The sequence below is a fragment of the Vigna angularis genome, chromosome 1 (assembly GCF_016808095.1).
Source record: "Vigna angularis cultivar LongXiaoDou No.4 chromosome 1, ASM1680809v1, whole genome shotgun sequence".
In the NCBI taxonomy this organism is placed as follows: Eukaryota; Viridiplantae; Streptophyta; class Magnoliopsida; order Fabales; family Fabaceae; genus Vigna; species Vigna angularis.
Window position 1 is genome coordinate 46,208,257 of NC_068970.1, and position 24,798 is coordinate 46,233,054.

Consider the following 24,798-nt stretch of genomic DNA (forward strand, 5'->3'; position numbering starts at 1 on the left):
AAAATGGGCTCGGCTGTTTGATTCTTTGTAGGTGAAGAATGGAGATGCTTGCTTGATCTACGGCTTGGGTTGTTGCGCGATTGGAGTGATGGTGCACGAGAAGCGAAATCGTGATTGCTCTGCCGGAGAAGATGAACGAAGTTCAAGCACAAGCAACGTGGCAGAGAGTGAAGAGGCAAGCTGGCATAAGACGTGACCTTGCCGTTTGCCAAATCAATAAAAAGTTGACGTCATCCATTTTTAAGGATTAATATTACATGTTTTAATACTATGAGGACTAAAAACCATGAAAGTTTTAAGTAGGAACTAAAACCAAAAATCAGTGATACTTAAGGGACGAAAAACATATTTAACCCTAAGTATAAACTTATTTGAACTAAAAAATTGTTGCTGCTTTATATAATGTTCTCATATAATATAACAATTTACCTATGTGACGATTATTTCTCACATTAACTTGTAAATTATGTAAATTACAATTTTAGCTATATGGTTAAATTGAAGAATATATAGAAAATAACATCTTTTTCTTTATAAATTTCACCTTATTTTTCATTGAAAATATAATATATCTTTATAATATATTTAGAAAAAAACATTTTTCTTTTATTAAAATCCCTTGATAGAAACTAGTTTTCAGAAGAAACGCAAGAAAGAGGGAGAGAAGGGGGTGAAAGAGAGAGAAAAATGCTAAGATTGAATGAGACGAGGTTGTTGTACTACATGACTCCCAGACAGGAACAACTTGGTATTGGTCCAAAAATAGAAGATAGAAAGAAGAAACCTAACTGCCACGAATGCACGCACACCCAACTTCCACGAAAAACCAGGCCTTAAAATTCTCTCCACCAATCACCAACAAAAAAGGGAAGAAGAAAAGAAAAGATAAAAGGCAAAGAGCGTTGTTCAATCTCCCCTCCCTTCTCCCTCACTTTCCCCCACAAAATGAGAGAAATCCTCCACATCCAAGGCGGCCAGTGCGGCAACCAGATCGGAGCCAAGTTCTGGGAAGTCATCTGCGGCGAGCACGGCATCGACTACACCGGAAACTACAGCGGTGACTCCGAACTCCAACTCGAGCGCATCAATGTCTACTACAACGAGGCCAGTGGCGGAAGGTACGTTCCACGTGCCGTCCTCATGGATCTGGAACCCGGCACAATGGATTCGGTCAGGTCCGGCCCCTTCGGTCAGATATTCCGGCCCGATAACTTCGTCTTTGGGCAGTCCGGCGCCGGAAACAACTGGGCCAAGGGTCACTACACCGAGGGTGCCGAACTCATCGATTCCGTCTTGGATGTTGTGAGGAAGGAGGCCGAGAACTGCGATTGCTTGCAAGGTCTCCACAAAATTCTATTTTTATTTTACTTCAAATTTCACTTTCAACTCTCTCAATATCAAAATTACTTCAATACACTATTTTTACCATATTAATTACCCATCTGGAATGCACAATTCTTCGTTTGTGTTTTGGGAATTCAAGTTTTTGTTTGTAATTATAGGGTTTCAAGTGTGCCACTCTTTGGGGGGTGGAACTGGCTCCGGCATGGGAACGCTTCTGATATCGAAGATCAGAGAAGAGTATCCTGATCGTATGATGATGACGTTTTCCGTTTTTCCTTCCCCCAAGGTATCAGACACAGTTGTGGAGCCGTACAATGCCACCCTTTCTGTTCACCAGCTTGTTGAAAATGCCGATGAGTGCATGGTTTTGGACAACGAGGCTCTCTACGATATCTCTTTCCGTACCTTGAAGCTTGCTAATCCAACTTGTGAGTTTCAGATTTCTTTTGGTGAAACTTGTGCGCTGAATTTTGTTTTTGGTGCCCTTATTAACATGGTATGCTCATTTTAGTTGTGATTCAATGCTTGGTTTTGTTTTTCTCGTTTGTTGCAGTTGGGGACCTTAACCATCTCATCTCTGCTACAATGAGTGGAGTTACTTGTTGTCTACGTTTCCCTGGACAGCTTAACTCCGATCTTAGGAAGCTTGCGGTGAATCTGATTCCATTCCCTCGTCTCCATTTCTTCATGGTTGGATTTGCACCCTTGACATCAAGAGGATCCCAGCAGTACCGGAACTTGACTGTGCCAGAACTCACTCAGCAGATGTGGGATGCTAAGAACATGATGTGTGCTGCAGATCCACGCCACGGTCGTTATTTGACCGCATCAGCAATGTTCCGTGGGAAGATGAGCACGAAGGAGGTGGATGAGCAGATGATAAATGTTCAGAACAAGAACTCTTCTTACTTTGTTGAGTGGATACCCAACAATGTGAAATCCAGCGTGTGTGATATCCCTCCAACGGGTCTTAAGATGTCATCTACTTTCGTTGGAAACTCAACATCAATTCAGGAGATGTTCAGGAGAGTGAGCGAGCAGTTCACAGCGATGTTCAGGCGCAAGGCTTTCTTGCATTGGTACACTGGTGAGGGAATGGATGAAATGGAGTTCACTGAGGCTGAGAGCAACATGAATGATCTGGTGGCCGAGTACCAGCAGTACCAGGATGCTACTGCTGATGAGGAAGAGTACGAGGATGAGGACGAGGATATTGCTTGAGGCGTCTTTCAGTTCTGAAGGTTGCTTCTAATTGCAATGTTCATGGATGGATTTCAATTGTGAAACAGTGAAAAAACATTGACTTATTCGTTTGTTTCTTGTTTTGTATAAATTGAGGGTCATTGTTTAACCTGGGTTTTTGTTGATAAGGCCTCTGTTATTTAGCCATCGGATGTTTTTCTGGGTAGAAAATCATATACATTGACGTCTGCAGTTCTCGTATTTCTGTTCCCTTTAAAAATATTTTCTATCGCCATCATGATTATGACTGCTTCGCTTTATAATTCATTCTTTTACAATGTCACTCGAACAGAAGAAAATCAGAGTGGGATATGTATGATATATTAAAGAAGAGTAGTAATACGGTGACACGCTTACGTGTCACTTACATTCATTTGACACGGTCCACGTCAGCTTTTTTAAAAAAAAACTGCAAAGTGATGGAGGGTAAAAGTGGAAAAACACCTAGGGTTTGTGTTTTCAGATTCGAAATCCCCATTTGAGTTTTCTTAAGAAACTCGATTTCCACCACTGTCACATGCTTCTCAGTTTCATCTTTCAGACACCTTTTTCGTTTGATTTTACGGTCCAGGTTTGGTCTTCGGATTTGTGTCGCGCGTTTCGTCTTCGGATTTGTGTCGCGCGTTTCCATCAAGAAACTCCATTTCTGTCGCGCGTTTCGTCTTCGGATTTTACGGTACAGGTTTTTGATTTTTTATTTTCTGTGTTAGGCTGTGTAGTTTTTGTGGCAATGTAATTTTTTGGTACATCGGTTTATTGATGTGGGGTTGTGGGGGACCAATCTCTGATTTTTGGGTTGATGAGAGGTGGGGTTGGTTTGTTGGTGATGTGTTCTATGTTGGAGGTGGGGTTGGGGTTGCTTTGCTGGTAACGTGTTTTATGTAGGAGCTTTATGTGTGGTGCGACAGGAAGCAGAGTAGTAAAAAGGTTGAGTCTTTTGAGTTTCATTTTGACCCTAGGGTGTAGGCGTGATACGGGTCCATTCGGTTTAAAATTGGGGAGGTGGTTTTTTAGACTTTTGAGTTTGTTTTTGTCGCTATGCCGTTGACTGAGGTTGGTTTTTAAGACCCTTTATGCATGCATGAGTTGAGTAACGAGCTGCAGGAAGTGGTTATGTTGTTAATCGTATGTGGTTATTTGTAAATCTGGTTTTGTACTGCCGTAGAAGTTTTTTATATTCAATGAGACAATGAGAGCCTTAGAAACAACGAGACCCTTCACAACCTGCTAAGCCAGTGAGCTTGCAGGGCAACCTTTTCTTCCACTCCCAAACGAAATCAGATTGCAATATTCTCCCTGCATTAGCTGGTTATCTTGTTAGTCGGATGTGGTGATTTGTAAATCGGTTTTTGTACATCTGTAGCAGTTTTTATATACAATATCAATGTCCACATTTTAAAGTGCAATAAGTGGTGTTATGGTTAGTTATGCATGCATTAGTTAGAAACATTGTATTTTTTGGTACAGTAAGTGGTCAATGTTCAAATTTTAATATCACGATTCCACTTTATGCATGCATTAGTTTGATACATTGTATTTAACCAATTTATTAATTTGAACATGTGACTGTCAAGTGAGATACATAGTATTATACAATCAATTTTATTTTGTTTTGTTAAATTTGCAGGATATAGTGATATGGACAAAGAAGTCAGTGAAATGGTAAGTATGGTGTATTTTTATTAATTTACCATTAAATATGCACAATGTTGTATTGAATTAAGTAACATACGGTTTGATTTATAATTGCAGGCCTCACTTAGAGTTAGGCATCGAGTCCAGACACAACATATAGTTCAAGTGAACGGTTGCCTATCATCCTTTCAAAAGGAACGTTTAAAGTCAACACCTTTCAAGTGGTTGGTGGATATGGTTGATGATATGGTTATTTCTAGCCCTATTCTTATAGAGTTAATCAGTAGGTGGCAAAAAAATGCCCGATTACACAACGGTTGGTCTTCTTTAAGTATATGTTTGTATTGTTTTAAATGGTTTTTTAAAACAGGTTATTAATTATAATATTTCACTACTGTAATATCAATGCAGGAGCAGTTACAACTTATTCGACAACAAACGGTGTGTGATTGGGTATTACATGAAGGAAATATGCATAGAAGTACAGTAATGAAGAACTGTGGAATGCTATAGCAAATGAAGAAGTCATGAAATAGGATATAACTTGTAATGATGTTGCTGGAATATGATAGAATATGAAACAATTTTTGTTCTATGGTTTTTTAAGTTGTTTACTATGTATAGTGAAGGATTAGTTATGCACTAGTATCACCAATGTCCATTTTGTGTACATAAGCTATTAACTAAATTAGCAGAACTTGCAGTGAACAAAAGTTATTGAGCAAATAACCATATAAAACTTAACAGATAACCACTAACTGTTCGAAAAATATTTGACATTGAAATTGAAGTTGAACACTTGTATTGTTGTGTCGTCCGTCTCTCTTCGTTCAAGCCTTGCTTCTTCTCGTTCGTTCAAGCCTTGTCTCTCGTTCGTGTTCTCTCTCGCTGTGTGACTGGATCCTGGACAATGAGAACATTAGCAGAATGGAAGCCCTAAATCTATACGGCATTGTCTAGGATTGCTAAGAAATTATCAAATTTTGACATGTATAAGATGTTCAAATATGTACCTAATGTTATTTGACAATTTTGACATGTATAAGATGTTGAAATATGTACCTAATGTTATTTGACAATGTACACTATGTGTTTGTAATAAGAATAGTGGTTGGATTTCGAAATGAATTGTTTTTACTTTGCGTTTGTGTTTGTTATAATGACAAAATTAGTGATTGAAAAATCAACGCAGCATTATAATAAAAATTTGAACAGTACGAGACCATTTTCACTAAAATTAATGGTAATTAATGCGAAGGTGTTGGTGATTGATGTGAACGCAAGAAGCGTGGAGTGACCCGTGATGAGTAGGGGGACGAAGTAGTGCAAGGAATGAGTGAGACTGCTGAAAAAAGGGTCTGGTAATCGTTTACAGGACCCCTGTAAACGATTACCCGAGAGAAATTGTGAATTTGTACAGAAAGTCCAACACAGGTACTCAGTCAGATGAACACAGGTCACCATTGGACAAAAAACTGACGTTTATGCTAATCTGCACCTGTCTGAGGCTTGTGCAGGTGTTCCAGAGGTGGGAGAGGGTGGATGGTGATGTGATGTGAGGCCAAGGAGGGTGGGGAGACCCCTCATGAGTTGGAGGAGCAAGCTGTGCAAGGAATGAGTGAGACTGCTCAAAAAAGGGGCTGGTAATCGTTTACAGGACCCCTGTAAACGATTACCCGAGAGAAATTGTGAATTTGTACAGAAAGTCCAACACAGGTACTCAGTCAAATGAACACAGGTCACCATTGGACAAAAAACTGACTTTTATGCTAATCTGCACCTGTCTGAGGCTTGTGCAGGTGTTCCAGAGGTGGGAGAGGGTGGATGGTGATGTGATGTGAGGCCAAGGAGGGTGGGGAGACCCCTCATGAGTTGGAGGAGCAAGCTGTGCAAGGAATGAGTGAGACTGCTGAAAAAAGGGATTCAATTTTAGGCACCCCTCATGAGTTTTAGGCACCATTTTGTATGACATAATTAAATTCATTATAACACACCATTAATAGAGATTCAGTTACACAACATACACAACAAAATGATACATTGTACGTTTCAAATATTACAGTTATCCATGAAATAGTGTTAAAAGAGTGTTAAAAATGTGTTGTTGGAATATCGCGGTCCTTCAGTAAATAACCGAATAAAGTTGTCCATATATCCAGTTAGTGCATCAAAGAATTAAAACTTTGATATTGAATTTAACCAGTAATATTGTTGTACAAAATAAAATTCAGAAATAACCACAAAGGTCTAACAACATAACCATTTATTGTAACCAAATCAGCGCCTATGCATTTAGTGAACGAGCGCTCTCTACACGTGACCGAGCGTTCGTTCTGTACAACTGACCGAGCCTCCAGCGTTTTCGCACATCACCCTGTCGCCCAGGACGCTCGTCACATAGCGAGCGCACGAACATTTCATAGCAAGCTGACGCTCGTCGCCCCCTGCACGCACAAGAGGACGGTCGTCCACAGAAGATCAAGTCCACGCTCGATCTGCTAGTGGACGCTCGTCCATACGTCCGTCGCTGGCACATGGACGATCGTTTAAAGGTCGTGCAGACGCTGGACCAGATGGACGCTCGTCCAGACGCTCATCCAGAAGGACGGTCGTCCAGATGTGGACGCTCGTCCAGACGCTCATCCAAAAGGACGCTCGTCCAGAAGATCGTAGAGAAGTGGACGCTCGTCCATAAAATTGGACGGTCGTCCAGAAAATTGGACGCTCCTCCAGAAAATTGGACGCTCGTGGTGGTGTACAAAACCAAATTGCATAAATAACCACTTGTATTGTTGTAGAAAACCAATTCAATAAATAACCGAATAAAGTTGTCCATAAAGTTAAACACTTTTAATTTTCACGAAATGAACTTCATATAAAACTTATAACATAACGAACATTACATAAGCACTTAATGCAACAACAAATTGATCAACATAAGTTAAGTAGTTCACAAATTTTTCTAAATAACACATCCATGTGACCACGCACAATATTCGACAACAAACAACAACGATAAATCTGAAATACAGGCAAGGAAATTATGAAAGTTTTAAAGTTGTTGCATTTATATTGTTCTTCTTTCATCCAGTGCCTTGAGGTTTGTGAAGAGGTGGAATCAATTTCGATAGAATGTCATCAACGGAGCGTGTTGGAGGCTTGTTGGTATCAATTGGTATTGATAGACGTACTAGGTCATCAGTTGGGCCCCCAATATCACTTCCAAAAACCTGCACAATCCGAGAGTATCATTTAAAGTCATAGAAAAGTTTACAACATATATAATAGTACAATAGAAAATTGTTCACCAAAATCTTTACCTTGACAATATTCCTCAGAGTTATGTCATAGGATAATACATGCAAAACAATTAATTTCGTAAGAGCTGATTCCACAAGGACACTAGAAACAGAAAAAATGGAGAAAGAAACTTTTGGTGTTAATCAAGCACTTAGCTCTATGAAAGAATAATCTATATTTAAATTCATAAATTAGATGAAACTATTCTCTACATAAAATCCAAGGAGTTATAAATAACAGTGGCCAAACACCATATACAAACCACAAACAACATAATCACGCAATATATCTAGGGGCAAACAGGGCACAATGCAAAATGCTAATACAACTGACCAAGAAAGGGCAACCTAGTAGTGATAGAAATAAAATATATGTGATGGATTCCAAAGCAAATTTATCACTGAGTAAAAAACAGTGGATGCAGGTAAATAACATATACAATACATAAATTAAAAATAAAATGGTGCCAGAAGCAAATGTATGAAAAATTCAGGACACCTTAAACTGATGTTCAACTCTCATGACAATATTTCCCTTTTTCTAACTCAAAAAAAATATCATCAAACAGATAATAATGAAGGAACACAGAGGGAGCCAATGCAGCATGGACAGGGAGTTTTCGGACTATAACAAAAAGGGGAATCATTTCAATCAGTTCATGGGAAGTAGCTCCAGCATTGGCGCGAAGACAGTTAGAAACGTTTGCGTTGCATTTCGTGCTGCTGCTGAGCAGAATAACCGTGCTGGGTGGGTGCCATTTTGCAAACTATTCCAATCACTATTCCCTCTGATTTCGTGGAACTTTTTCACTCTCTAGCTCTCCATCGACACTACCCTTTTTCCATTTCTTGTAATCATCTCACACTTTATCCATTTATTGCAATATTCCCTTTTGCAAATAAGCAAACCAAGCCCAAAAACACTAAGGACAGTAAATAATCCTACAGGTTTGCCCAATCCAGAATTTTATCTCTCACGACATTTCCCCCTTTAGTCTAGGGTTTCCGATAAAATACCAAAAATAAAAACAAAGATAGACAAATTCTGAGAAAAGAACAAAGGAACAACAGTATCATACTTTATATTATTCAAACGATACAAAGGGGAGAAATAAGAAAGGGGACAAACCTTCCGCGCTCCACATCGATCACGTCCGGTACGAACTTTGCCTTCGGCACACCTTCGCTGGTACAAACTTTTCCTATCACGTCCAGCCTCCGGTGGCAGCAATGGAGTAGGGTTTGTGTTTTCTCCCTCGATCTCTCTGGTTCTCTCGTTATCTCTCGTTCTCTCTCAATCCTAACCCTAGCTCGAAATTTCGAAATTTGAAATCCCACACACGATCCTAAGCCAGCAAGTTAACTCGAGCGTTTCGAAATTTGAAATCCCACACACAGATCCTAAGCCACACAGTGAAACGCAACGTTTCATTTAACTTTTTTACCTGCCAACTCAGCACCAGCCCATAATGTCAAATGACCAAGCTATCCTTCATGATGTTGACAGTTTTCGGGGCCCACCGCGTGTCAAATGAATGTAATTTGCTTTAACCGTGTCAAAGAATCATTTTTGATTAAAGAATGTCGATAATGCCCACAAAGTGCCCGTCCAAGCATATAAAGCCTCTGCTTAGCCTTTTTCTTTAGATTTTCAAGAAAAAAAAATCTTAATTTTTTTAAGTATTAATTGCTTTAGAATTTTAAGAAAAAAAAGTCTCAATTTTTTTAATATTAATTGATTTAGGCCTTAAAAAAGAAGTTTTAAAAAAATTAAAATATAAATTTTAAATAAAATTATGATAAAAAGAACTCCTTAAGTTTACTGATTTTTAATGCACAAATCTCTTTACAGTATTTGACGTGATCTTATTTCTTTGTTACTTTAGAGAAATTGTTCTAATTTAATTTACCTTGACTTAAATGGTTAATTAAGTAATATCTCCTTTTAATATTAAATATGCATACAAGCTTATTCAATATTTTTAATTTGAATTGATTCTGTATAAGTAGCTTTTATATTCATGTAAATATAACCTGTTACAAGCTTCATGTTGGGGAGAGTTATAAGTTATGGAAAGTGTTTTCCAACCATATTCTCCATGCAAGTCTATTATTAAAGTTTTGAGAAGTAATTGTAAAATGGAAACTTTACATCAAATAAAATCTTCAAATTTTTATAATTGATCTTGAATGATGTTAAGTAACGTGTGTTATAAATTAATTAAATTTCTTTGTATTTTAATACATTTTAAATCTTTTCAATGAATGAGTGACTATTATTTGTTTTAGTTAAAAAAAATAACACTTTTAGTTTGAATTTTAGGTGTTACAACGAACAATAATTGTAGAAAGATTACCACTGAATAAAAATTGAATCGAATAAAATTATATAAATGTGAAAATTTGCTTTCAAGATAACGACAAAGATTAATCACATAAAACCAGATACAAAATACATGATGAATAGTAATTAAAGGTGGGAATTAGAAGATAAGAACAAGAACACATAAAAAGGTCAATTAAGAACATTAGCAAAGATGCAAAAGTGAAAGAAACTTATACAAATGGTAAAAGGGTCATCTTTATGATAAGTTCAAGGAAAAACCGTCACTTGTTTTTAAGAGTTTTAAATAAGATTCAAAGTAAATTTTCATTTACAAAACAATTCTCAAACAAGTTCAAATTGTCATAAATTTTAAAGTAACATCATAAGTAAGAGAAATGCCTATTTATAGCCAAATGGTTGGAACATTACAAGCCAAATGACACTCAAATGTGTCTCTAACTAAATGCAAATAAAGGATTTATAATCCATTCATATGTGGCCAAAAATTATTAAACAAAAAGGAGGGGGGAAACTGAAATTTAAAATTAGAAAAATATAAAAGGAAGGAAGTTCTCTCATGCTTCAATTTATATGCCTTCATGCTTCCTCATACATGTCTTTCTCGCCCTTGATTCTTTCATCGAGATTTTCTTTACATTTAGACTCTAATTTTGCCTTTTACTTTATGTAAGTTATTGATCTTGGATACCTTTTATGGTTTTGAGAAACTTGTATTACCTTATTCCCTTTTTATTATTTACAATATCACAAAGAAATACATCCTACAAATGATAAGTTCAAGGAACACAAAATATAGAAGAAAAGGAAAGCTTTTGTTGAGAAAAAAATGTGTCTTGTCATGCTTCTTGTGATTATTATAGGAATGATATGTTTTTGTTCATTTTTTTTATCTATTTATGAACTCATCACTTTTGGTTTCCATATGCTAGATAAACTTCTCAACACTTTATCAATATGGTTAGGAATATTAATATTTGTTGAGTTCTTTTTTAGTATGGTCTAAAAATGAAATGTTAAGACAAAATTATTTAGAACCATTTAGTTTGAAATTTAACAAAAGTGTTTAATGAAGTATGTCTACCAAAATGACCGTCTAAGATAACACATTAAACGATATATATGTCTAGACAATATCCTAAATGCAAGAAATATAAACTATTCTAAACAATTTGATAAACAAACTAGCATAAACATTATAGTACAAGGACTATGTTAAACGCTATAATAAACGTCTAACATTTTAAATCCAAATATACGAATAGTATTTTTTGTCTATTGTGGTATTTCTCTTTATCTGCGGAGATCCATAAAGAACAAATGCTTTATTAAAAAATTTTGCGTTGATTCAAAAGAACGTTAAGAGATACGAAGACATTCTCAGAATGTTTCATCAATGCTTTTTGTTTGTCAAATCTGTACAAGTAGCATAGTTTCCTCTACAAAAGCAACATAACATCTAACCTCATACAAAAGGCTACACACCTACATCAAAGTCAATGCTTCTAAGTAACAAATATTTCTTAAAGTGTCTATATAAAGAAGACCGCGTGAATAGAAGAAAATTGGAAAAAACTGCATATATTATCACGTTGCCAAAATTCTTTTGTTAGTGTATTGTCTAACTCTTTGAAGAAAAAAAATCTTTGTAACAAGTTTTTCAGATATACTTTGTATTGATAAAAATCGTCTCTAAGAAAGCTTTTCAATATGTACTTGTTTAAAAACACTTAATTATTTTTGGATAATCAAAAGTAATTTGAAACACTTGATTGTTTAACTTAGGGGTAGTTAAACAGTTTTAGCTAATTGGGTCAATGAAAAACCAAAAGTGATGAAACTCATTGTAAAAGCAGAAGTGGTGAAACTTGTTGTAACTTTTTAAAGTTAGTACTGGACATAATTCAGTTGGAGTGAACTAGTGGAAAATGAGCTTTCATCTCTACTATCTTTTTACTGTGTTTTTAAACGCTTTCAAAAATCCTTAAGTGGTAAATATTGTTTGTAGACTGTCGAACCTCTACAAACAATTATTTTCTTTAACACTTTTAAAGACATGAACCTTCGAGTATTCATCTTTAAACAACGAACATAATAAAGCATTGTGTGCTCTCAAGTTTTACAGGTATCCTTTTTTTTTCTCTTTTGTTCATGAGACCATTAGTGTTATTGGGAGAAAATGGTCAATCAAATGTTAATATGGTGCTGTTTGATGGCTTTTTAAGCATGTTCACAAGCCTTCTTTTAATTGGTAACCAACAAGAAATGCATGTGTAATTAAAGGTTAAGTAATAACATAACTTTTATATTAGTTCCCTTCAATATAAGCTACAAAAAGTTATCTAATGCTAATGACAAAAGGTTCCACCAAACAAATCAACTATAAGTATTATTATTGTTACTTATGTCTAAAAAAGAGAACATAAAGTCACTCATGACTATCCTACTGTGCAAGACATCTCCAAACTATCATTTTACAAACTATTCATTTAAATGTTTAAGCATGGGTACATAAAGCCTTTTCAAGAAAAATGCATTTGGCCTCTCTAAATTTTACAATAAAAAGGTGTTGTTTGAATAGAAGGTTCACACTTAACTTAGTGAATATTAAATAATTCATTTTCCTTGCTTTAAAGGTACCATTTGACGATAGTGAAAAATTTACAATGACAATATTTCTTTGTTTAAGACATCTAGAAGATGAACAACAATTTTGAAACTTCAAAGGCTTTTTCATTATCTCATGCATGTGAGACTCTCTTATATTTAATAACCTTTCTTTTTTTTTTCTTTTTTTTGTAAGGAAGAGCTTTCTTACATAGATGTCTAAAATGGACTATTTTAGCTTTTCTACTTCAAAATATCTTGATGTGAGTTTTTTAGAGGTTCATTACGTTGTGATGACAACCTCTGCTTATAGTACTATAAGGAGTTAGTGAAATAACACTATTTTTCTCTAAGATGTCTTTATAACATTAAAAATACCAAATTGAACTTCCATACATCAAAGAATGGTATCATATATTGATGAGTGGTACAATGAGTTAAAATCTTTCTTGAAAGACGTTATCAGTTAACTCTTAGACCTTATCCTGTGTAGCATGAAAATGACGTGTCTTATTCTAGGTACATGTGAAATGCATCTATTCAACTATGGATATGTCATTTGTTGTTCGTACTTTGTAGAGTCGTATGTTCTTTGGCTTAGCGTCAAATGTTATATACATATGTTTTTTTTCTTTTACGTTTCTACTTATGTCTTGTACATTCGTTCTATTAATGTTTTCTTTGGAGATGATTGCTTCACATAGAAACTTCATGTATTAATCTTATTTTGTAGGATAGCGTCACTTGATAAGATCTTCTGTTAGAGTAGAGCATCTAATTACTAATGGTTTGGGCATTTGTTCATGACGTAGTCAACTAACACTTATTGCTTTTGTTGTTAAGTTATTTATTCTTCCACTTGTTTTTTCACTAAGCATGTGTCTATTCCGAGCTTGTTTGATCTTATAATTTATGTTTGAATCTTGTCAAGATCTTGTGCTTTATTTGTGATAAAACATCATATTTTGTTTTCTCCAATACCTTATTCACACTAGGTAACCTACATTAAACACACTAATTAATAGTCTTATTTATCATGACCAAAACTTTGATAATAAGGTAGAACTGAAAAATTTAAGACTTGTCTCAACATTTCTTCTTATTTCGAGATTAAGATTATTTACTCCAAGAACATATCTTACATCTTAACATGTGAATAAATCTACCTTACTTTTATACCAATTTATTAAAAAAAACACACATAATAAAAGAGATTTTTTTTTAAAAGAAGTTATTTATATTATAGATTCCTATATTTTACAAATAATAGTATTTTTCATATCACACACCGATGTATACCAATATTGTTTTTCACAAAATTCATAACTTTGTGAGTAAGAATCAAATTACACTACAACATAATAATATTGTTAATATTAATTTAATAAAAGTACTAATATTATATTTCAGAAGAGAAATTAGTTTTAAATGTGAAATCCTTAGAAAACAAAAACCCGCCTCCCATTCTCATGCTTTCTCTCAACCTCCATCTTTGTTTCCTTTTCAAGCCCTCACCCCTTTTTCTCTTCTTCTTGGTCAAGAGCTCATCTAAGATAGTCATGAAGGACCCTTTAAGCTAAACCATCGATGGAAATTAAGAACAGAGTAAGTTTTCTTCTCCTCGACTTCTAGATGCTCAATCTGTGTTCTCCATTTTTTAAGTCTTTTTCTAAGTTGCATGTGGGTTTTCTTTACTCCCACGAACTCTCTACATGTTGGTGAGTTCAACTTTGTGTCTAGATCTTTGACTTGACTCCCTTAGTGTAGATTGAGTTTCATGGGTGGAAGCTATGAGATAACACGAGTGAGCTTCAAGGACACTAATTAAAGTGAGGGAAGCTAATTCTTCTTAGTTTTATGTAAATTTGTGCTTGCATGTTGTGTTTTGATATATAAGTTGGTTTGAATTGTTGTGGTGCTTGATTTTGAGTTTTGGATGTTGTGAATTAGGTGAAACTATGCTATTTTCTCCCAAACGAGAGAAAATATCACCTAAGCAACAATATTACAGTGTTTCACTTTACTCTTTATAGAGATCGCCCAAGCGACAAAATGTGTCACCCCAATGATAGGCTTCTTGCTTAGGCAAGAAAGCCACTACACTTATTTTGGTTTCTATCGAGCCATTGCCTTGGCGATAAATTTGTTGCTCAAGCAACAACCCATTCCCACCCATGTACGAGTCCCTTACTCTAGCCAGAGAACTCTAGTAGCTCATGCTAGTCTCTGTTAAGGTGTCGCCCAAACAACAGGATCTCGCCTAAGCGAGACTTCCATTGATTTTGTTTTTAGTTTAAATGTGATTATGGGTTATTGATTGATAATAACATGTATTTGGTGAGTTATTGATGAATATAAATGTGTTATATGAAAGGTAAAGTAGGCTAGTGTGATGAAACATTATATATGTACGTATGTACACACATAAACACACACATACACACATAAGTGATGGATAGTGCATGAAGTTTATTTGACTAAAGTAAGGTTTAAATGTTAATAATACAAAGAATGCATGTGGGAATGAGAACCTTATGGAATTTTGTTACAACATTCGTAATTTCAAATGGGAAGATTATATTGTAGTATCAAGCAATGTATGCAGTGTAAAGGTTCGTGAAAGTAACTGTGAATTGTATTCTAAGGAAGTGTGATGACTTTAAGAGAGTAAAAATGGATTCGTTGAATGGAATGAGACAAGTTTTGAATTATATGATTGTTTTGGGTTTTGTCTCATAAGGAAGAAGTACAAATCCTTATTAATTTCGTGTTATGTATTGATTATGGACACATGTCGATCATGTAATCACATACTTTACTAGGCATATAAACTCACATAGAGTGTCATAGCCTGAGTGGTAAAAGTTGAAGGAAATTTTTATAATGTGATTAGGGGTGGCATCCCTTGTTTAGCGATACCATAACTTACCTTGTCTAGATGGATTTTATCGATTTATTAGGTTAGGTGGAGCCAAAGCCTTTGTTGCAATCCATTAAAAGATTTTATGACAGATGGAAGACTTCTTGTATCCAAATCAAGGCATAAATTTGGATATTGAATCTAGTATTATATTCTGCTTATATGTCTGTGAATGTTTTGGTGATGAGATCATTTGCTATATGAAGTTATAAATTGTTTATGTATGTTTAATGTTATCATTAGGTTATCCTTTCTTACTTGTTTGTTTTTGTTGTGTTTGTGTCATTTTTTTGCAATGATCATCATTCATTAGTGTAAGCATGAGATGGTGCAAGAGTGGATACATCTCTAAATGTGGTAAAAAAAGAAATTTGAATCATAGAATAATTGTTATGTGTAATAGGAAGAAACTCTTTAGTAGCACAGTAAACTTCTTGAACATGTTATGTTGCTATGGTGATTTCTCTTATCACTATACTAATATTTTATATGTTGTGTTATTAAATTTGGATATTATACGGTCTTTCCTAAATTTAATATTTAAAAAAAAATTGAATGATTAAACCAACGGAAAATAACAACATAAATAAATAATATTAGAGAAGCATAAATGTCCTTAAACTATATTAATAAGTCATCATAAGATTAAATAGGAGAAAACGTAGTCATTAGTAATTAATTTAATGATTAAACACAATAAACAAAACTTATCGTAGAGCATCTTGGATCTCATAATATTAAGATAGAATAAAGTATACACATACATATGTATATAAAAGCAAATTATAATTAATAATAGTAGAAAGCTGTTTACGGTTCATAAACCATTTGCTGATACCATAAAACCATTTTCTGATATAATTGGTGTGAAGCAAAGATAATGCTGTAATGCTGCTGTCAATGTCAAGCTGAAGCGAAGCAAAAGGGACCTTTTATATATATTCATAAACCAACAACAGGGACTTTAGCCAGTAAAAAAATAATAGCTTCGATTTATGGTTACTTTCTGGATATTTTAAAAGGCGAATATTTAAATTTATTTCGTTTACAAAATAAATTATATAATTTTATTTCGACCATCACAGTAACCATTAACATTTTAATATATGTAGCATATATTATTACAGTTCAGCATTGAATAATAATAAGTAATATCAGTAGTGGATGGATTATTTAATTTTTTCTTAATTAAATTTAAAATATATCATAAATTTATATATAAATTTAAATACTCTTAATTGAGTTATTATAAAAATTTAATGCTCAAAATATTTTTTATTTTTTAATTCATTATTTGAATTTTGTTCTCTTAGTTTGTTCTTTTCTCGTCATTATTTCTTCCAATGTATTAGTTAATTTGCGTATTGCTTTTTAAAAGGGAGTTGATCAATAGATTAAAAGAAAATAGATACGAAAAAATTGTTAATCTGCAAAAAGATAAAAGTACTAATTATAGTCTTGTTTGATTATAAAACGAAACTTCAGTGCAGTTAGATAAAATAAAAAAGTATTACATTTTTTTAATAATAACTCAATTAAAAAATATTAAAAAAATTACTTACATTTAAAGGTGAGTAATCAAGAGGAATTAGTTTTAAGAAAATAAAATTAGAAGAAAGAGAGTGATTAAGGAGGATGATGCGCTGGCAGTGACGGAAACCAGAGACGGAAAATCGGCGTAGTTTTCTATTCTGAGGGAGAAAGAGTTAACGGCTAGAAGAGAAGGAAGAGGAAACATAAAATGGAGGTTCATATTCCATTCTCATTCCGCTGAATAATACATCACACCGCATTCCAACTCCCTCTCCTTCGTGAAGAGGGAGCTCCGCTTCTGCTTCGGATCGCACCTCTCTCTCTCTCTCTCTCTCTCTCTCTCTCTCTGTCTTTCTGTCTCTGCACTGTACGTTTCCCTCCCCATTTTCATCTTCCAGATCTGCATTTCTTATTCCTTATTCCGTTTAATTTTCATTTCTTTCGTTCTTTCAGCACCAAGATGGTTGCCCAGAAATTCCTCGTGGATTTGAACAAGCCTCTTGTGTTCCAGGTAAACCCAATAACCTGCTTTTCAATCTGCATTTTCAGGAATTGCCACGCGTTTTTACCTTTTCTTTCGCTCGCAGGTTGGGCATCTTGGCGAAGACTATGATGAGTGGGTTCACGAGCCTATCGTAAGCAAGGAAGGTCCTCGCTTTTTCCAAAGCGATTTTCTGGAGGTACGCACATTCCTATCCGTTATCCAATTTCGTTTTTTTATCAGATTGCCACATTGGATCGAATGTTAGGTTAGCTAACTTTGTCGTGGTTCTTCATTGGGACAGTTGTTCACGCGCACTGCGTGGTGGGTGATTCCGACCGTTTGGGTGCCTGTTGCTAGTTGGTTCATTTCCAATTCTGTAAAATCAGGCCTCCCTTCTCAACAAGTGGCTCCTTTCGTCCTTCTGGGAATCTTTGTGTGGACTTTGGCGGAATACACCTTGCACCGATTTCTCTTTCATGTTAAAACCAAGAGCTATTGGTGTGATTTCTCTCTTTCTCTTCACAACTCCTTAGCTAGTCTAGTTAATCTATCTCTGTATTCATGTGATCAATAAAATATATATGCATGAGATTGATTACTTGTTTTGTAATATTGCATCAGGGGAAACACCTTTCATTATCTTCTCCATGGCTGCCACCACAAGCACCCCATGGATAGTTACAGACTTGTTTTCCCCCCGGTTGCAGCCGCTATGTTAGCTCTCCCGGTAATTTCATATCTTACCTAATATAGAAAAAATCATGCTTTTCCATGCATTCAGAGTTGTTACCATGGTTTGAACTTGCGGTTTTGTTGTGGTTCAAATGCGGCTTAATTATGCAATTGGTGATTTTAAAAACCTTTATAGCTTAAGGGAATCCAATGATTGCCCCTTCACCCGGTCATCTAGGATCCGGCTTCTCTATAGTAAAAATTCAGTCTTGAGGATAGAGTATATCATTTCAGATGTTTATAAGAAGATCAACGGTTTATATTAGGCGCTAACAATCATGACTGCATTGGAACTCCATCTGTTGATTTTCTCAATTACTTAGATTAGATTTCTCAATTTACTGGAGTAAGATTCCATAATCTAGATAACATTTTTGTTATGAGAATCTCTGTTTTAACATGCATAAAAAGTTTCACTTGTTTTGTTGCATACAAAAAAGTTGCCAATTAGTTCATCAAGCTCCAGTGTTATTATTATTGTGGCTTCAAAAACCTTGTTGTAGATGCAATGCAATAAAATTCATTAATGCTGTGTGTGAAATATTGTATTTGTTTACATACTAAGAATTTTTTCTTTCACTTGCTTTTGCGTTATATTGAAGTCTGTTAATTTCAGTTTTTATTCGTGAAAGGAAATGCTATTAAAGAAGGTAAATGAATGTAAGGATCAAATTTAGTATCCTGAGAATTTAAAATGCATTCAATACTTTTGTCACTGAGAAAATAGTAGATTTAGTGGGAGAATTTTGTAGAAAGGTAATGAATTGTTCCCCTCATGAAATGAAACCCAAAAGTCATTAGACTTATCAAGCAAATCTTCTGTAGCTTCTGAAAGGACATCTTTATAACCGTGATCATCTTCTGATTGGAGCTTCCAATAAGTGGCTGCTTCTGGAATGGGCTTTGTTGATGTCATAGGGAACCTAAGCACCTCACCGTCTTAACAGAGTTTGCAGATTTCCTCTTAAAACAGCCAGAAAACCTTTTTTTTAGCATTATGTGAAAATGATTGATTTGTATGAAGATGTGGTGAAACATCTATTCTGTGCCCATTCTTTTCTAGCTGAAATTGATAGGCGGCTCCATGAGTTGATTTTGTTGCTTTTGTCTTCCGTGTTCAGATCTGGAACTTAGTGAAGCTTATATGCACCCCTTCAATTGCCCCTGCCATGTTTGGAGGTATTTTGTTGGGCTATGTGATGTATGATTGCACCCATTACTACTTGCACCATGGTCAGCCAAAGTCTGAAGTGCCCAAAAGTCTAAAGGTAAAAGCGCTTCCCTTCCTTTAGCTGTTAAATTGCAGAGTCCAATGTGCAACTTGCAGAATCATCTTGTCAATGAATAAAACTTGGGCTGTTTATCAGCTGCATTTCATAAAAAAAATTGGTCTCTGTATTTAATTCGATTAGAAATTGAAGGTCATTGAATTCATATGCCGTGAATATTGAGGCATTCATTTTCATTTTTAGTTATCCTCTAAAACTGACCATAAAATATGATAGCATTCTCCTCTCTCCAATCTTCTAGAGATTTGTGTTGTCTCATTTCTTTTGGAGCAAGATTTTTTCTCAGAGCATTATAAGCATGATGATGTTTGCCTCTTTCTTTTTTGTTATGCCATAGATTTTCTGTTGCTTATGATGTATTGGCAGCTATCTAAAATTATAAGCCAGGAAAAGGCATATCATAATTCCCTCGTTATTTTGCAGAAATATCACTTAAACCATCATTATCGTCTCCAGAACTACGGCTTTGGAATCACTTCACCTCTGTGGGATAAAGTTTTTGGAACTGTTCCGCCTCCCCAATCAAAGGGTGATGCGAAACGCAGATAATTAACTGCCATGGTTACATTTGTTCATTGGTTAAGCATAGTATATAATCAGGAGCTTCAAACGAGTATGTTGATAATTCATTATTCATGTCTCGGTTTGTTTAAATTATTTTGCTCCTCGATTGATGTTTCTGAGGGTTAACGTGCTACCATCTACCATCTTGTGTCAAACATCCTGTAAAATCTTTAAAATGTATCTAATTTTTTGCATAAAACTCGCGTCCGTCTGCACAGTTCTTCATGCTGCAAACTTTGCTTTCTGTGTGACTCCTTTGCCTGGGATACCTAATTCTGTACCTTAACTTCTAATATCAAAGAAATCAACGTAGACAGACTGATAGGTCTTCACACTTCAGTATCATCACAGTACCTTACAGCTGGACTCGTTTTATTTTAAGCAAAGGTGGGTTCAGTATTTACTTGGCATTTTTTTTTCTTTTTATAAAATAATTAACTTCAAATTCATTCTTATTATGTTTTTGTCTCTAAATAGTTACTTTTAAATTTTGTTAAGGTTTAGGGTTCATTGTTTACTTAGCATTTCTTTTCCTTTTTATAAAAGAATTAACTTCAAAAGTTGGTTGGTTAAAGCGAAATAAATAAGTAAAAATTAATATTTTCAAAATTAATACTGATATATTATTATTGTTGCTCGTATTACAAGAGAGTTTACTACGAACAATTAAGGGTAACCTCCATTCAATACATGGAACAAGTTTTCTCATAAATAATTATATCATTGATTGTATTATACTTTAGTGGTAATTTTTGTGCTTTTTTTTTACTTGAACTCAAGGAAGTTTTTCTTGTGAATTTTGTTGATTTTTTTTTATAGTTTTTATAAATTTCTATTTTATCAAATACTAATACTAATAATAATAATAATAATAATTATTATTATTATTATTATTATTTTCCTTCTTATCCTTTATTTCACAAATACCAAATAAAAGTAACTATGGTTATTCAATAGGATTAGGAACACCTAAGAGTGATTTAAAACACTCAACTATACTTTATTGAATATTTAATGAAATCCTCTGAGTTAACTTAGAGAAAAACTGGACGTAGTCCTAATAGGTGAACCAATATAAAACTGTTTGTGTATCATAGTCTTTTCAGTAAACAATTGGTTCTTGATGAAGGCAATCTTTCTAGGTCCTCAAGTTAGCTTTAAGCTTTTGGCTAACGTTTACATCTTTAACAAGTTACTACTTAAGAATCTTTGGAGAAAGTTGAGTTAGTTCTATAAACGATCTCTATGGAATAACGTTTATAGACGAAGTATGACTAACTCACAAGTGTTGCGTACATCATGCTTAGTTCTTCATCCGCGAAAAGATCTAGAAAACACTATTCAACCCATCTTCTAATGTTTTCTCACAGCTGTAGTAAACAAATATTACAATGACACTCGAGAGTATTGCTTGACTTTTCTTTTTCTCTTCTCAGATATTATCTTTTTGTTTGAGCTTCTCTTCTAAACGCTTTTCGTAGGATTGATATTTACGTTGTAAGTTAATTCTTCCTTTGAATGATATTTTATTTAAAGGTTTTTTCAAAAAGTATCTGTTAGACTAAGCTCGTGGCCTTGAATCTTGTGTCTTCTCTCTCTTGCGTGTGAAGTAGCCATTGGTTAAAGTCAACTTGTCATATCAGACTTGCTTTTTCAGTACTTTGCTCAAAGTAGGTTGTACTATCTTTCAGACATGTTTTCTTATGAAGAGAACATTTCATGACTATCTTCTTTGTCTCTAACGTCCACTTCTGATATATTTCAAATAAAGCATGTGGATGGGTGTAGTAGGTTATCTACATAAAATAGAGTAGATTGTGCATACAACAAATATGTTTTATCTTTTATCACTTTTGTTGATTTTGAACGTTAATAATTTAATGACATTTAATGTTTGTTCAGAACAACAAAATACTTTTTTCATTTTCTACCGTTGAGGTACCATTTATCATTTAAGCTTTTCCTTAAGATACCATTCGTTGAGTAAGAACTTCATCGTTGGAAAAAGTAAAGATTTTAGCTCATGGTACCGTCTAATCTGTTATACACGCTCTTTGGATATTTCCTTTTTAGAGCTAGAACGTTTAACATGTTTTATCTTCTATAAATCTTTTATCTTTGTTTAAGGCTTTTAGAGTGTTTGGTCAAAGATATTGTCTCGACACCTTTTTTTCTTCTTGAGAGTTCAACTTATTACCATTGGGTACAATATAGCTTACGCGTTTAACATAACCCTCTTAGACACTTTGACTTGTAAGTCGTTTAGCATTGCATTTGGAAGCTTTAACCTAATTATTTTCCTAAGTGTTTTCTTAAGGTTTTTCTATGTTGATGGATGATTGGGAATCCTATTCCTAATACTTATGTTTCAGCCTATCCTATTCTTCTGGTTTAAGTATTTTCAGATTCTTGTCTCGTTTAATGTTATTCGATTAAACTTCAAAACATGAGAGTGTTTAGATATTTTGTCTTATAGACGATTTTGTCTTAACATTTAAAACATTTTGGCACGCATCAGCTCATTGATAGATACATTTTAAAAGTAAAGCATTTGATATATGATCTTTAGATGATATAAAACATTAAATGCTTATTTTATAAAACAACCTTTAAGTTTCATTACATCGTGTAGTTAACTTTTCCTAGACGATTCTTTTCTTTAAAAGCTTATCTATTCAACACATTTTAGATATAATATTTTAAGCGTCAATGTTTCTTTAAGCGTACACATAGACGTTTCCTTTTGTTAGACGTTGTTTGTAAAACATTCTCTGTTAGACGATATATGTTGAAAAACGCTATGTTTAGAAAATTTTATTTTAATAGACAATTTATTTGTAAATGCTTATTTCGTTCAATGTTGTTTGTTAAACTTCAAAACAAGAAATGTTAGACGATCTTGTTTCTTTAGATGATCTTGTCTTAACAACTTACACTACTCGTCGTTCTTTATGATCTTCTCTCATTAATCTTCATGATTCTTGGTGTATTCTTGGTGATTTTAATTAATGTTTTTCTTTGTGCTAAGGATGTGAAGGGTGGTGTTTTCCCTAGTCAAATTTCTTGTGCTGAGTTTTTAAATTGTATCAATTTTAATGAACTTGTTTATGGCTTCATCTTTTGGATGTTATTACACTTGGTGAAACTTTAGAAGAGGTATGCATCATATTGATATAAGAGTTGATAGAGTTTTTGATAATTTTCTTGTCTTGAGAATTTGTCTTCTTGTCTTATTAATATATTACTTCGAAACTGTTTGGATCATCATCTCTTACTCCTTTTTCTTTCTCATTCGATTGAGTTTTCAAATATTCTTCTTTTCGATTTTTAAAGATGTGGAAGTCTCATGAATTATTGTTCCCTCATCCATAGCTCTTGGAATGCTCTTACTTCTAATTTGTCTTATGTTGATTTTGCAAAGGAAATTGAAACATCTTAAAGTTGCTTTGAAAGGGTGAAATAAAAATGTTTTTGGAAACATACATAAGTTGGTGGTGGATAACCAATGCCTAATTTCTAATATTCAACGACGGATTTTAAATGTTTTTCATCTAATTTAGATATTTTTCTAATTCATGACACCAAGATAAAAGATGATTTAAAATTTTCTCTGGATGGTTGGCTGTTTATGGAAAGGAAAAAGTTAAAATGAATTCATTTAAAGACAAGGATAAAAATATTATATTTTTTTTCATGCTTAGGTTCACAAGAGGCATAATACAAGAGTATTTTCAAGTTGCATCATGATGGTTAAGTTATTTATGATCCAAAAATGATTGAAAATCCTATTGTCATTTTACTAATTTATATGTTTCTCCTATTACTCTTGATGTTTCGATTACTTATATGTGGTCTTTTTGTTATTTTTTATATTTTTTCTCTACTTATTGATGACGGAAATAATTGTTTTATCAATGTCCTAATTTTCATGAGGTGAAACATGTGATTTTTTCTTTTAATGATGATGACACTTATAGTGTAAATGATTTTAGTGGATGTTTTTATCATTTTAGTATATTGTTAGTGTTGATGTTTGTAAAGTTATCCAACAATTTTTTTCCGATAAAGTTAGATTCTTCATAATATGAATTTAAATATTGTTTCTTTTATCACTAAAATTATAACCAAATATATTAAATATTTTTTTAATGCCTTAAATGTATATTAACTCACTGCTAATAACATAGTTATGCATCGATTTCATGTATAGTGTTTTCGGTTTAGGTCTTATAGACACTACTGACCCTGCTAGTGTCACTTTTAGATCTCAGTATATTATTTACAAATTAAAAAATCGATTAATCTACGGAGTTGTTTCAAATATTTTATATATAAGCCATTGATTAATGTTCATAGAAAGAAACAAAAACAGCTAGCAGTAATTAATATTTATTCCTTTTATTCTTAGTCAAACTTACATATAAAATGTTGGAAAAATCATTTGACACCATTTTATCATTGTTTGATAATTTTTACCGAAATAAAACGATAAAATAGTCTTAATAAAAATTAACTTTTATATTTTTTTAAAAGAAAGAAGAACAAATAGTAAGAAAGAAAAGTAAATAGTAATGAGAGAAGAGTAAATAATAACGAGAGATAGTGTGAAATGATAATAAAAAAATTGTGGTTAAAATGTTATAAAGAAACCAGGCGTATGAAAGTTGTCCAATAGTTCCTGATTTCAAGTCAATTAAATACTTCTTTTTCTTATGATTAGGTCAAACAAGTATATTCAAGTCTCACTGAGTAGCCATTTATGTTGACAGATTTGGAACAGAAAGAAAAGTCTTAAATGTTCAAAA

At 33.7% G+C, this 24,798-nt stretch overlaps 2 protein-coding genes and 1 long non-coding RNA gene across 3 annotated transcripts; 2 read left to right on the forward strand and 1 right to left on the reverse strand.

Annotated features, from left to right (window-relative positions):
- The first annotated feature begins 666 nt into the window (after window positions 1-666).
- LOC108319412 (tubulin beta chain) lies at window positions 667-2,819 on the forward strand. Its single transcript, XM_017550531.2, has 3 exons — window positions 667-1,339; window positions 1,503-1,772; window positions 1,898-2,819. Exons 1-3 carry the CDS (start codon window positions 946-948, stop codon window positions 2,563-2,565), a joined length of 1,332 nt encoding a protein of 443 aa, XP_017406020.1. The 5' UTR covers window positions 667-945; the 3' UTR covers window positions 2,566-2,819.
- A 4,306-nt stretch (window positions 2,820-7,125) lies between these two features.
- On the reverse strand, window positions 7,126-8,610 carry LOC128195482 (uncharacterized). Its single transcript, XR_008247075.1, has 2 exons — window positions 7,542-8,610; window positions 7,126-7,451 (listed from the first exon to the last, which is right to left on the reverse strand). It is a non-coding gene; the product is annotated as an uncharacterized LOC128195482 (long non-coding RNA).
- Window positions 8,611-16,999: 8,389 nt separating this feature from the next.
- Window positions 17,000-20,332, forward strand: LOC108319376 (dihydroceramide fatty acyl 2-hydroxylase FAH1). Its single transcript, XM_017550488.2, has 7 exons — window positions 17,000-17,291; window positions 17,378-17,435; window positions 17,512-17,604; window positions 17,710-17,906; window positions 18,030-18,135; window positions 19,262-19,408; window positions 19,853-20,332. The coding sequence occupies exons 2-7, from the start codon at window positions 17,385-17,387 to the stop codon at window positions 19,976-19,978; spliced, it is 720 nt and encodes a 239-aa protein (XP_017405977.1). The 5' UTR covers window positions 17,000-17,291; window positions 17,378-17,384; the 3' UTR covers window positions 19,979-20,332.
- The last annotated feature ends 4,466 nt before the right edge of the window (window positions 20,333-24,798 follow it).